This window comes from Pongo abelii, chromosome 13 (assembly GCF_028885655.2).
Source record: "Pongo abelii isolate AG06213 chromosome 13, NHGRI_mPonAbe1-v2.0_pri, whole genome shotgun sequence".
In the NCBI taxonomy this organism is placed as follows: Eukaryota; Metazoa; Chordata; class Mammalia; order Primates; family Hominidae; genus Pongo; species Pongo abelii.
Window position 1 is genome coordinate 43,447,908 of NC_071998.2, and position 14,371 is coordinate 43,462,278.

At 35.9% G+C, this 14,371-nt stretch overlaps 1 protein-coding gene across 15 annotated transcripts in view; it reads left to right on the forward strand.

Annotated features, from left to right (window-relative positions):
- The window catches only part of FREM1 (FRAS1 related extracellular matrix 1), a 271,959-nt gene that overhangs the window by 243,174 nt on the left and 14,414 nt on the right, over positions 1–14,371 (forward strand). For 11 of the 15 annotated variants that reach the window (XM_054519849.2, XM_054519847.2, XM_054519859.2 and 8 more), the window contains 8 exons: positions 1,067–1,216; positions 2,706–2,944; positions 3,650–3,697; positions 3,950–4,114; positions 4,327–4,455; positions 4,910–5,025; positions 11,184–11,269; positions 13,776–14,095. In XM_054519849.2, coding sequence (XP_054375824.2) covers positions 1,067–1,216; positions 2,706–2,944; positions 3,650–3,697; positions 3,950–4,114; positions 4,327–4,455; positions 4,910–5,025; positions 11,184–11,269; positions 13,776–13,975 — 1,133 coding nt within the window. In that variant the 3' untranslated portion in view covers positions 13,976–14,095. Of the gene's footprint in view, positions 1–1,066; positions 1,217–2,505; positions 2,945–3,649; positions 3,698–3,949; positions 4,115–4,326; positions 4,456–4,909; positions 5,026–11,183; positions 11,270–13,775; positions 14,096–14,371 lie in introns of those variants that run through there. The other 4 variants (XM_054519856.2, XM_054519858.2, XM_054519857.2 and 1 more) reach the window with 4 other exon arrangements.

Genomic DNA, 14,371 nt, shown 5'->3' on the forward strand with positions numbered 1-14,371 from the left:
GACTTTTTTAAAAGTTTAACTGTATTATATAGAGGGGCCTAAAGGAGTAAAAGCACTCAAATAGCCAATGAGCAAATGGTAGAGTAAGCTTTTCCAACTTAGCTAAGAAAAGTTAAATCATAAGTTTACTGTGTTTATTCCTCTTAAACTTGAGCCTTCTTTCTCCACTTAAAAGTATTCCCTTTACTTCCTTCCACCACTTGTTCTTCTAAATAAACTCAGGGGATATCCTATGATCCACATCATAGAAACTGGTCAGGATGAGATCATCTCAGAAGTTTCTTCTTGCAGTCTTAATATTTTGTGTATCTGGGGTTGCTTTGTTTCCAATCTTGGTGTTGACAGGATGGCTGGGATATGTTTGTAATGTCAAAACTGTTTTGTATAATATTAAGTTCACAAAGTTACTGTGAACCAAGCTTGACTGTAACTTCATGAATAGAGGCAGCCAGAAAGAGGGAAAAAATTGGCTTTATTTCTAGAACCCCCAGCCCATAAATTCTCTCTAGGAGGATATCAAACTACTGAGTATTACATCATCAGAAAAAGCATTTGTGGGCTAGAAAGATCTCAGGAAGTGGGGAAGCCGATGCAGGCAGCTGTCTTTAGAAATGATTAAGAAATCAATCATTTCAAGGGTTCCATGAATAGCATGAAGTACCATCCAATAATCACTTCTGTCTGCATCAACAGCTTAAGATTTTTTAAACTATTAAGATTTTGAGATTGCAATACTTATTTATTCTTAAGAAGAGAAGGGACAGGTTGGGAAAATAATTAAGTCTTGGATCTCATCTAATAACCATTCTTTTTTATCCCTTGCATACTGCAGCTTACTTTTTTGTTACAGTGTTTGCATTTAAACGGAATCATCATTGTCCAGGAACAAATGTGGTCTTTTCATGTTATTTGGGAGAACAGCAGGACTTCAGTGAGTTGGTAGCAGTACAATAGCTCACTCGGGCTACTGCAGTCTAGCTGTAGACATGTTAATTAATATATTTCTCTGACACCTAGGTGATTGAAATAGCAATTAAAGAGTAATTAAAATGTTTACTTCTTGTAGGAATGTCAACTAAGATGTGGAATATAGCAATTACCTATGACGGATTAGAGGAAGATGATGAGGTCTTTGAAGTAATTCTGAACTCCCCTGTGAATGCAGTTCTTGGCACAAAGACAAAAGCTGCAGTGAAAATTTTGGACTCAAAAGGAGGTATTCTTTTGATCCTCATCTTGAAATCAGGAGCGGTCCTGGCGCTGTAGCTCTTGCCTTCAACAGCCAATGTGCTTGATAACACCTTCAAATCAAAATGCTTAATTTCTTGTCAAGAAAGCACCCTCAGTCGTGATGTAGGCCCTTTATTCTGGTTTCTGCTTCATGTGGTTTTCCTCCTGCTAAGAACGATCACTTGAGAAAAGCAACAAGTCAGTGCCGTAGTTGTTTTTTTCCTACCCGTTTGTTGTTCTCACCGAGGGGGCAACAGTGTTGGTGAGAATCTATCGACAATTATTTTCCCCAGAGTCTGTAGAGCTGTAATTATCTTTCTCTGTTAAAGAGCACTCTTAATGCCTAAAATCTGAGCCCCCACTGTAGTGTGACCAGGAAAATTCTAAGAGAGGAAGGAATTGGAGAAAAATAGATGTGAAAGATGCAGCTGGCTTGGGAATTTGGGAGCAGCTGGAGAATATTAATGAATGACTTTGGATGGCAGCGCCAAACAGGTCCTGGATTGTCTATGCTAAAGAACAACCTGTGAACTAAACAAAATAAAGACCAGCCAGACTCTTTGGTGCTCTGATTTTTTTCCGCCAAATGCCTTTTAGTTATTTGTCTTTTTAGCATTTGACAAGTGTTCGTACCATACTCAATCTTACACTCCCATTTTTATACCAGTCATGCCCTATGGTCCATATTTTTTTTCTTGCCTGGAATCTATTATCTTCTCTTCTCTTTCTTACTCTATAAAAAAAATGGGACCTTCCCTCTTTTCTTTATAATATCCTTGTTTCCGCAACATCTCTCCCCACTACCTTTCCTCACCAAATTTATTTCTTTTCCAGTAGAATTTTCTGGTCACATGAAGTACACAAAATACATGATATACACACCTTATATATGAAATATAAAATACCCAGACAAGGGTTTTGCCCTCAAATTTTTTATGCCTTCCCAGAAATACTAATTGGTGAGGTTTCCAATAGGAGCCGCTCTATTAAGATTTACTGGGTCTTTGTTCTGTAGCAACTAAGAGAAAAGTTTTATAAATACTATTTAATTCTATGACATCTTTAAACAATTCCAGTTTCTACCTCTAGGAAATGATTACTTTAAAGTGCTTGTGGAATAATGCTTGATCAGTGAATAAACTTTTATATTGGGGAATACTATAATAAGAGAAGTGAGACTTTCCCCCCAGTATATGATATGATAATAAAATCATAACAGTGATTTTCATTTGGGGTTTATGAAATTGATTTCATGACTTTATAATCACTCAATAGATGTGCAGACGGGCACAGCTTTCCTGGATGTAAACTGATGAAGAGTAAAGGAGTTTCTGGCAAATGGCAAAAAGGGAACATCTGGTGGGAAAACCATCCATCTAGGTTTAATGACAAGCTGCTCCAGGAGCTGTGTCAATGTGATACCTTATCTGCTTGTGTAAAATGAACTGACCGCCTGCCATCTTGCATGCCTCCAGGACAATGCCATCCTTCATATTCCTCCAACCAAAGCAAGCACAGCACATGGGAGAAGGGCATTTGGCGTCTGCTGCCCCCAGGGTCTTCCTCATCCACCACTTCTGGTTCCTTTCATCTGGAAAGAAGACCTCTTCCATCTTCCATGCAGCTAGCAGTCACCAGGGGAGACACCCTGCAGGGCTTTGATTCTACAGATCTTTCTCAAAGGAAGCTTAGGACCCGTGGGAATGGCAAAACAGTAAGGATGGGGACCTTCTGGGAAATGATGTGCAAAATACATATTAAAAGGATCAGAAGATGTTAATAAGTATTCTGAAACACTGAAGAAGCTGTTTTGATTCTCATAGTGAGTGGGGGCCATGGTTCTTTGCACAGTTATGCAGTGCCTTCTGTATGCAAAGATCTTGAGGCTGCCTTGCTTCTTTAATTGTACTGAGGTGATAGATATGCTGATTCATCCATATGATTTCTGCTTTGATTCCTTTTGTGACCAAGACAAATAGGGAATGGTCCATGACCCTGAAATAGAGTGAGATGAAATGATGCAATTGGGTGTGGAAGCCATGGCTTTGACCTCATTAACACAGCATTCTAACCATTGCATACTCTCATATGTGCACGCATGTGTGTGTGAGTGTGTGTGTGTGTGTGTGTGTGTGTGTGTGTGTGTGTTCTTGGACCTGTGTATTATAGATATACCAAAAAATAAAGATGTATTTTTTCCCTGACTGGAACTGTATATGTGTGAATCCACACAACAATCACAAATTCTGATTAGGCCTAGTGATTTTTGAAATTCCAATGATTTGGGCATGGAAAATCTTAAGATACATATGTTTTGTAATTGTTCAGACATTAGCAAGATCTTACTTGGTGGTTTTACCCTATTACTAGTTATTAGTCAATCCAATTCTGTTCATGTTTTGTTCTCTGTCAATTTCAGGTCCGTCCGTCCTCTGTTTATAGAAATGGAACAGACATCATCTATAATGTAAGTGTAGGCACAGAATTGCTAAATTTCTTATATTTATGGATGCAAGTATTTAATGAAGCTATTATTTTATATTTTTTATATGTATACATTTCTCTCAAAAAATTGTTTTGAAATTAGACGCTTGGGTGTTCAGAGAAACAAATCCTCTTACCTTTTTGCTTTGACTGAATTTTTGAATTGCTCATTTTTTTGTTTGCTATTTTGATGTTTGTTTTTTCCTTATTGTTGTTGATTGTTGGTTTCCTCAAGTATCATGGGATAGTTTCCTTGAAACTGGAGGATGACAGTTTCCCAACTCACAAAAGGAAGGCCAAAGTATCCATCATTAGTCAGCCACAAAAGACAATCAAAGTGGCAGAACTGCCTCAAGCAGATAAGGTGGAATCCACAACTGACTCACACTTCCCCAGACAGGTATGAAAATCTTTGTTCCTTCTTACTCACCTTATAACAAGTTGTTTGCTGGGCCATAAACACACTTAATTCACAAAATAGCCTCCAAGGTTGGGGGGATAGTTTACCCAACACAAGTGCTTCCCAACAAATGAAGAGCCAAAGGAGGTGAATGTGTGAGCAACTTTCCTTAAGCCAATTCTAAATTGCTAAATTGCCTTTCCTTCCCAAAGGACCAGTTGCCCTCATTTCCAAAGAACTGCACTCTGGAATTAAAGGGACTCTTCCATTTTGAAGAAGGCATCCAGAAGCTGTATCAGTGCAATGGGATTGCCTGGAAAGCCTGGAGTCCCCAAACCAAGGTAGGAGACAGGCTGAGCAGCCGCTTGCACCTTTATTCGCAATGTGCCCTATGATAAGCTAATAAAGGGGAACGATCTGGTGCATGACTCAACCCATGCTACATCTTCCTGCCATTGTTACAACTTGAAGGCCAAGAGGAAAAAATGGCCCAAAGTGGCTTTTAAAAATCACAAAATACGTTACTTAAATCAATACCGTTTAAGAAGATGTTTACTTGTTATGTTCAGTTATCAGAATGTCAAAGTTGTAACACTGAAACGTTGCTGACTGTGGTAGTGTTTTCTGTAAGAAGCCATTGCATTTATCAAGATGGAGAATTGGGATTAGGGCTGACTCCCTTTGTGGTAACGAAACTACTTGACTGAAGTTAGGGAACTCGTAGGACTCCTTATGCTGAACCGACTCCAGATTGTAAAGACCGTTATGATATGAACACAGACAACTGTTTTTCAGGATGTGGAAGACAAATCCTGTCCAGCCGGGTGGCACCAGCACTCAGGCTACTGTCACATCTTGATCACAGAGCAGAAAGGCACCTGGAATGCGGCTGCCCAAGCTTGCAGGGAACAGTAAGGCACCCTATTGCACATTTGATTGATGTTTTCTTTTCTTTATTTCTCTATTTTCTCATGGAAGCAGAGAGCTGCTTCATTCATTCAACAAGTATTGAGTGCCTAATATCTGCCTGGCTTTGTTTTAGGAGCCCCGAGGGAGTTCCCTAATTCAGAATGGATTTGTGATGGGCCTTGATAATGTATTTGGTTGGTGCAAAAGTAATTGCAGTTTTTGCCATTACTTTTGCACCAACCTAATATTTGACTGAGCTCTTTTCTGTTAAAGCTGCACCATTGCCATGTTTCTTTTTCTTTTATTTTCTTTTCCTATCTCAGTCTTTGTGAGGAAATCAGAAGGAGATTTTCTGAGTCAGCAGCATTGCAGTTTCTTTTTTTATGTGATAAGAATTCCTGCCCATTTAATTGAAAGTATATAGTAATGAAAAGCCTTATAGCATCGGGCCTCTAGCAATGCGATTATATAGCAATGATTATAAAGCTGGGCAAGTAAGACAAAGGCTCACTGGGTAACAGAACATTCAATAAAGGTTGACTTATGGTCAGAGAATGACAACCAATGTATGTAGTCCAGAAGGACTTTAAAAATGCATATGTACGTATGTACCTATCCCTGACCCTCCTTTTTGTTTGCCAATCTGGATATTATCTAAACAACACAATTAGACTAATATGCCCCATGGCTGGAAATTGAGACTAGGGAAGTCTCTGGTTATAATTGATCTGATCTTGTACTTCATAAAATTTAAAAAGTTATACACATCTAAAGACGCCATTAAGAAAATGAAAGAGCAAACCATATTCAGGAAAAGCTGTTCTCAAATCATAAACCTGATAAAGGTCTTAAACTCAGAAAATACAAACAACTTCAACAAATCAATGACAAAATGACGATGCAAACAGTAGTAGTAAATGATTTGGAGTCTTCGCAAGAGTAGATGTCCAGTTGGTCAATAAATAAATGAAAAGGTGCTCAAAACCATTAGATATTAGGTAAATGAAAATGAAAACCACAATGAAATACCACTTTACACCTACTAGAATAGTTAAAAGTATAAATATGACAATCCAAATTTGTTTTTAATTTTTAAACTTTTATTTTAAGTTCAGGGGTAAATGTGCAGGCTTGTTACCTGGGTAAATGTATGTCATGGGGTTTGTTGTACAGATTATTTCAACATCCAGGTATTAAGCCTATTACTCATTAGTTATTTTTCGTGATCATCTTCCCCCCCCACCTTCCACACTCCAATAGACCCCAGTGTGCGTTGTTCCCCTCTATGTGTCCATGTGTTCTCATCATTTAGCTCTCACTTATGAGAACATGCAGCATTTGGTTTTCTGTTCCTGCATTAGTTTCCTACAGATAATGACCCCCAGCTCCATCCATGTCCCTGCAAAGGACATAATCTTGTTCTTTTTTATGGCTGCATAGTATTCCATGGTGGACAATACCACATGTTGATAAAGATGTAGAGTAAATAGAATTCTCATGTGTTGTTGGTGGAAGTGTAAAATGGTACAATCACTTTGTAGAACTGTCTTACAGTTTCTTATAAAGTTATATGCATCTACCCTATGACCTAACATATTCTACCCTATGACCTAACATATTCTACTCCTAGGTATTTAACCAAAAGAAATAAAAATATATACTAAAAAAGCTTCATAAAAATATTGTATAATAACTTTATTCATAATAATACTAATTTGGGTCATTTGTTTTTTGTTATTGATGTTTAGAAATACTTGATTTTTCTCCATCAGCAAGAGAATAAATTTTTGATAAATTATTTTATAAGCGATGGAATAAACTACTGAAACCTCCAGCAATGTAGATAAATCAAAAATGGAACGTAGAGAGAAAGCAGCCCTACACAAAAGAATACTTATTATATGATTGCATTTATATAAACAAGAGAATCTAATCTATGTTGTTAGAAATAAAAAATTGTTATCTCTGGTAAGATTGTGGAATGACTAGAAAATAGCACGAGGTAACGTTCTAAAGTAAGAGAAGTGTTCAATGTCTTATTCTAAGTGGTTATTGAATGGATGTATATACAATTGGCAAAACTCATCAAATTGAATATTTAAAAATCTATTCATTTTATTATATGTAAATTATACCTAGATTTTTTTAAAAGCTAATAAAATGTTTTAAAAGTGTGTTTAAAAACTGGTGAAACCACCTTTTTCTTCGTTGGTGTATTTCATGTTCTAACTGTTAGTAGAGTCACCAGAGAGGTTAATCAGTGGCTTTCAGGGTTTTTTTGTTGATAAGTTGGTGGTATCAAATAAGATAAAATATTAAAATTTTCACAAATAATAATTGCTTTAAATACATATATTTCCTTAGTGCTACATGTTAAAGAACAAATAAGACATTCTTCCATCATTAAGATGGTTAAGATGTTAAAAATGACATCTTAACTAGATGTCATTTAGTTTGTCTTAATGCATTGAAAGCTCCAGTAGAAGTAGTGGTATTGATCTTTTTTTCTCCTTGAGGAAAGGGCTTTGATGTTGATCAAAAGCTATCTAAGCTAGCAAGAAGAAGATTGCAGTATGCAACAAAAGGGAGAATACTATGGTGTCCCTGCTTACAAAATTAAGGGAAGGAGTAGTTATACTCCAGCCAAAGTTATCAAGATTAAATGGTTGCTGGGATTTGTTGATAAAATGTAGATGAACAGAACAGAACTTCCCACCTTGAAGTTTCGAAGCAATCTTTTGTTCATCTTCCAATGGTTCTTAAAGGACAATGCAAGTAACTGGTCTATAATGAAGCTTTCATTGGTTCTTAATGTATGAGAAAAATAAGGACAGTATATATTGAGAAATATCTTTCCATTCAGTCATAGATGGTGATGTCACATTGCCAAGTGTGTTTTTTTAAAGGACTGTTCTTTATTCTGAGATTATAATAGTCTAGCTTTTTATTGTCAAAAACCACTTTTTATGAAATAATAGCAACTTATAACATTGTCGATGCCCTCATGTTGACAAACCTACATCAGTCTCCCATCATCTTTTGTTTTCATTTTATTGTTCCAACTATTAATAATTGTGAATAGGTTCTATTGGTGAGTAGCAATGAGTTCTTCATGTATCTATGAATACTGTACCATTCGATCACCACAATAATAAACTTAAGGCCTAAATTAATTTAAAAGCATAGATACTTTCTCATGCACTTAATCTAAGATTTCATCTGCAGCTTGGTTTTAAGCATCTTCACCCATGACCCTTTTATATTAGCCTGACTGTAGTTCTACATGCCTCCTTGTCAATAATGTCTTACTTTTATATTTATAGTATATGAAATTGTTTCACATGTATTAGCTTAGTTGATCCTTCCATCACTTCTCTTATCTACAGTTTACAGATTTATTTTAAAAAGAGGTTCCAGGAAGCAAAATCACTTGCTCACAGGCATACAAGGAAGTAAATGAAAGAGATAGAATTTAGTTTTTCATCTTTATACCTCTAAAACAGGTCCCCTAAGTATAGCAGTTTTCTCATCATAGATGTACTGACAAGTATGTCTATTTTAACTATGTGTTGAGGTAACCCAAAGTAGATTTTCAAAATTATGTGTTAATAATTGTTTTTCTCTCACTGCAAACACATATTAAGATTTTTATTAAATTATGGACCCTAAGTTTCCTTTGGATTTGAATCAAACTAACCTTTCAATGCAAACCTAAGGTATGATCAAATTCCTGGTTTATAGATTCATTCATTTAACAAATATTTCTGAAAGTCCTTTACAGAGGGTCATTCACAACACCCATATTTCCATAAGGACAGCAAATTTTGCTTTATCCTTTGTCCCTAACCAGATTGCTAACTCAACTTAATCTTTATCTCCAGTCTTCTTTCCTCCCCAGTGGTGTTTTATTATTTTTCTAAGTCAAAGGAGCCAGACTCCTAGATTATGCACTTCTTGAATTTACATATTGTAATCTCATCTGCTCATTTCCTCAGGCAGTCATTGTACATTTGGTAATTCTATTATTATAGAGCATTATCTATGAAGCCATTTTGTTTTCCCACAGGAGTGTCTGGAACCCCTGCTGGCCTATCCTTAGAGTTACCCTGAAGTCTACCTATACTTAATCAAAAATTTTCAGAGAAGTAGACGTTTATTCATACAACCAGAAAAATTAAAGCTTCTGTTTCTAATTCTATACTACAAATATTTGTGTATGTGTACCTATTTATAATTTTATATCCATATATACACCTATACAGATAATACCCACCACATTTTACATGTATGTGAGCATAAAATAAAAGGAGTGATATTTTTATAAAATAATAAACATATGAATACCTAAATGTTTCTTTTGTGAATAACTATGCTCTTAACATTTTACCTATCTTGAAGCAGAGCTATCTTCTCATCTCACTCTTTTGGAACTTCTTGCTTTTTGGAGAGTCAAAAAGAAAACCGAAATTGTACTTGAGCGGCTAAAATGGATTTTACCAAGTTTGTTTTAAAGATAGCTTCAGGAATCTTCAAGCTAGAGAAGATGTTAAATATCCTTGAATAAAACCTATTATATCCTGATGCTGAAGTTGAGGCTGCAAAGTTAGGGAGTTTCAGTAAGCGAATTAGTTCAGTAAGAGAATTAGGGAATTCATGCAGGGAATTAAGGGGTAATCAAAGTGGAACCCTGGTCTCTTATGCTCTGTACAAAATGTCATAGTGACTGGGACAGTCCCTCAAGCCTTCCCTCAGCTTATATTTAACACAAGTTTCATATTGTGTGTTCTAAGCCTACAGCGCATTAGAATAACCGTGTTGGATGTGATGGGGAGGGGAGGAGAGGAGATGCCTCATCATACCTGCTGTAACTGTCAGACAGGAGCTGAGAGTCGATAATGAGGTCAGAGCCAAGTCTCAAAACCCAATCCAGCGGTCTAAGGCCATTCAGTGGAAGGGCAAAGAGCCTTATATATCTAAGAAGGCCTAGAAATCATCATTGCATCAGACAGCAGCAAAGTACTATTATTAGTAGAGGGAAATCATTTAAAAATAGACAAATTATGTTCACCATATCTAGTCTGGAAAAGCAGAGAAATAGATCTGAATTTTGAAAAGACATAGGCAAAATAAATAAAATTAAATTCAACACTATCTAATCTAATGTGTTGCTAATTTTGTTTCCTGCTTTTCTTTTCGTATCAATGGATATTAACCAGGCAAAAAGATCATGGTGATTTAATTTTTTTCCTTGTTTGATTTTTTAAATGTTTAAAATTATTTTTTAAAATTTAATTTTATGTTTAATTGACAATAATTGTATGTATTTGTAGGGTGCAATGTAATGTTATGATACGTGTATACATGATATATTTGTTTCTTGTATGAAACTTTCTGTTTTTTTATTTTTAAAGAAGAAAGAAAGAATTACTTAGTGGCTTTCTACTGAAAGCATTTTTAAAGAGGTTTTAATGAGCATTGCTGGGGAATTAGGCACAATCAAATATTGCTTCTAGGAATAACTCAGCTAGCTGCAAAAATAATTTATAAAAAATTCTGTTTTGTGAAAAATATTTTACATATGTTTGTAAAAACAAGCACTTTAATTTCTATGCATTATATGAAGGTTTGACAGTTGGGGCTATACTCGTTTCACTGAGTATAATGAAGAAGTCATAATAATATGTTTATTTGGCTAAACACACTAAGCTCCAAATTTAAACCTGAAGTAATTTTATCTAAATAATTAGTTTGGGTTACCTTACTCATCAAATTAACTTGGTATTTGCCAAATTTATACCAGCTAGAAATACACTTATGAGAAGAATAGTATTTTGTCATTAAATAAGTAATTGTTATAAGTAGGCAGTTGTTGATTTTCCAAAAAGATGTTTGAAACCTATTGTTTATGTTTTAAAACCTATTGATGTTTTATGCTGTAAAGCCCAGATATTATAATAAACCATCAGTTTCTTTGATGTCACCTACCCCCACCCTGCAGACACTTTTTAAATAAAACTGCACTATTAAAATCTTAGAAAGTTCTTTTTAAATACATACTTTTTTGTGTATTTTAAACTTACTCTTATTTCTGTTATGCATTTTGTATCAGCAGAAATGTTAACTGCTTGTTGCTGATACTCTCATTTTCATTTGCATGTAGATACCTGGGCAACCTTGTAACTGTATTCTCCAGGCAGCACATGCGGTGGCTCTGGGACATTGGTGGGAGAAAGTCCTTTTGGATAGGCAAGTATCTGGGAGGGAGGCTGCACTGAGGAGGGAGGCAAGGACATGAAACAAACAGGCACCACCACCCTGCTACTCCCTTCCGTGGGTTAAATGATAGTGGTTTACAATAATCGGCAACCAATGGATCTAGCCATTTATCTTTTAAAACTCATCTTAAACCTTTTTTTTGACACAATACTTTCATTTTTAGGCATCTGTCCCAAAGAAATAAATAGGGATGTGGTCAGATTGACAGGCAAGAGAATTCAATGCAATAACATTTCTAAAAGTAAAAAATTAGCAATTGCTATAACTGAAGAATGGTTAAATAAATTATAGTATAGCCACATGAAGGAATATGTAAGATTTAATGCTTTTGCAAGCCATTAAATAATAAAGACATGAAAAATTGCCTTACGTTTATTAATTCATTTAACAAATATATGTTGGATGCACATTATATTACATATAAAATGTAAAGTGTATTCCATTTATGGCAAAGTGCAAAGTGAAAATGCAGGGTCCACATCAATATAAAGTATGAAATAATTTAGAATAAAAACAATTATATGCATGTGGTGTATGTATAAATATAAATATATATTATATTTGTATATATAAATATATATAATATTTACATATGGGAATATATACATATATATTCATATATATGTATATATTCCAAATAATTAGAAATGACTTACCTCCAGTCAAGAATTATAGGTAGGCTGGGTACGATGGCTCATGCCTGTAATCCTAAGACTTTGAGAGACCAAGGCTGGAGGATTGCTTGAGCCCAGGAGTTCGAGATGAGCCTAGGCAACATAGTGAGACCTTGTCTCTATGAAAAATTTAAAAATTAGCCAGGCATGGTGGCAGCTAATAGTAGTCCAAACTACTTGGGAGGCTGAGGTGGAAGGAGTGCTTGAGGCTAGGAAGTTGAGGCTGCAGTGAGCCGTGATTTTGCCACTGCACTCCAGCCTAGGCAACAGAGCAAGACCCTGTCTCAAATAATAATAATAATAATAAATATAGGTGATTTTAATTTTATTCCTTCTTTTCTGAAGTCTTAATATTTTCTACAGTTTTAACAATAATAAATCTTTTTTTTTTTTTTTTTTTTTGAGACAGAATCTGACTCTGTCGCCCAGGCTGGAGTACAGTGGTACAATCTTGGCTCACTGCAACTTCTGCCCCCTGGGTTCAAGCAATTCTTCTCCCTCAGCCACCTGAGGGAGTAGCTGGGATTACAGGTGCCTGCTACCACACCTGGCTAATTTTTGTATTTTTAGTAGAGACGGGGTTTCACCATGTTGGCCGGGCTGGTCTCGAACTCCTGACCTCAGGTGATCCACCCACCCTGGTCTCCCAAAATGCTGGAATTGCAGGCATGAACCACCATGCCCGGCCAAATAACAAATCTTTTAAACCACTTTAGAAACAGAATTTTCAGGGCACATCGAAGTCAGTATCCCCACTGCTTCTCTTTAAAGGCATTGTATACAGTTCCCTCTCTTGGCTTTTCAATATTTCTGCGGTACTCAGTGGGTCCCTAAATTCTGAAATGAACTGAGTATTAAGAGACAAGCTGGAGGATAAGTTTTCTCTACATCCATAATGACTCATTGCAAGGCTCTGTCCTTACAATATGCTTAGGCATAATGTCATCTAATCAATAATTCAGGGAGGGCATTCCTAACCAAAAGTATTTCATTTGATTCCACCCAAAAATACTGACTGAAAATCAGTTGGTGGAAGGTAAAATGTTATGTATCTAGGACTGTTTTCATGGTCAAATTTGATTTGGGGAATGTCAGATCATGCTATGGCAGAGAGTTCCTTTCTCATTTTATTCTTTTTTATTTCTGTTATGAAAGAGAGTGAGTAGGGGAATGCTTAAGAAAATATTACAGAAACTTTACAACATTTAAGTGTAATTTGCAAAATTTGCCAGTGGAGGTAGAGAGGCAAGTTGAGAAAATCTACTTTTTATTGGAATTGTAGCAGAATGAAACATCTTAAGCTCCAGACTCAATAAATAGTAAGCTACTTTCAAATATGAAAACCAGGACATTTAAATAATGAGGAAGAAGGACAATAGGCAAGAGCATATCTGTTTCCCTGTGATAGGAGTTCTGCACGTAGGATGATATAAATAATAATAATAGCTGCCATTTATTAAACACTTATATATGCCAAGAGCTTTACATGCATTATCTTTTTTAATCCTCAAAACAACCCTAGATGTACTATTTTTATGCCCATTTCTTAGATGAGGAAACTAAAACTCAGAGAGGTTAAGTAACCTGCCCAAAGATGCTCATCTAGCAAGTAAGTGGTAGAGCTAGAATTGGACTGGGATTTGTTTGACCCTTTGTGTCTTAGAGTATTCCAAGTTCCTATCCCTTGTTTTAGAACCTGGGCCCACACTTGCATGTGATAACTGAGCTTAGAGCAACAGCAATATGATATCTAAGTACAAATTCAATAAAAGTAATTGGCACATTCTTTTGGTTCACATCAGGTTTGAATGACCAAGCGCGTGCTGGCCACTGGGAGTGGATCGGTGGTGAACCTGTTGCCTTCACCAATGGGAGAAGAGGGCCCTCTCAACGCTCCAAGCTTGGAAAGAGCTGTGTTTTGGTTCAAAGACAAGGGAAATGGCAAACAAAAGACTGTAGGAGAGCCAAACCTCATAATTATGTGTGTTCCAGAAAACTCTAAATATAACAGACCCTAGAGGTGGCCACCTGGAATTTGTCACCTATTTATTCACAGGATCTGTGAATATTGCTCCATAGAAAACAAATTGTTATGGTTGAGTGGGTATACCTTTGTGATTCTAGACAGAATGGAACATTTTTAATAGTGCCAGAAAGATTGATAAATACATATTTTTTACAAGATAAGATACAATTTTTGTATCTCAATACCTTTTAAAATAAATGCCAGCAGTATTATAAAGTGTAAGATTTGTTTATTCCAGAAGACCCTCACCCTTACCCCATTCCAAATCTCAGGGAGCACCAGTCTCATGGCCCTTGGATTTTTTTTTTAAAAAAGGTTTTGGTCCCATTACCTCTAATGAATTTATTCTGAAATATGTATCATAGGTGCTCC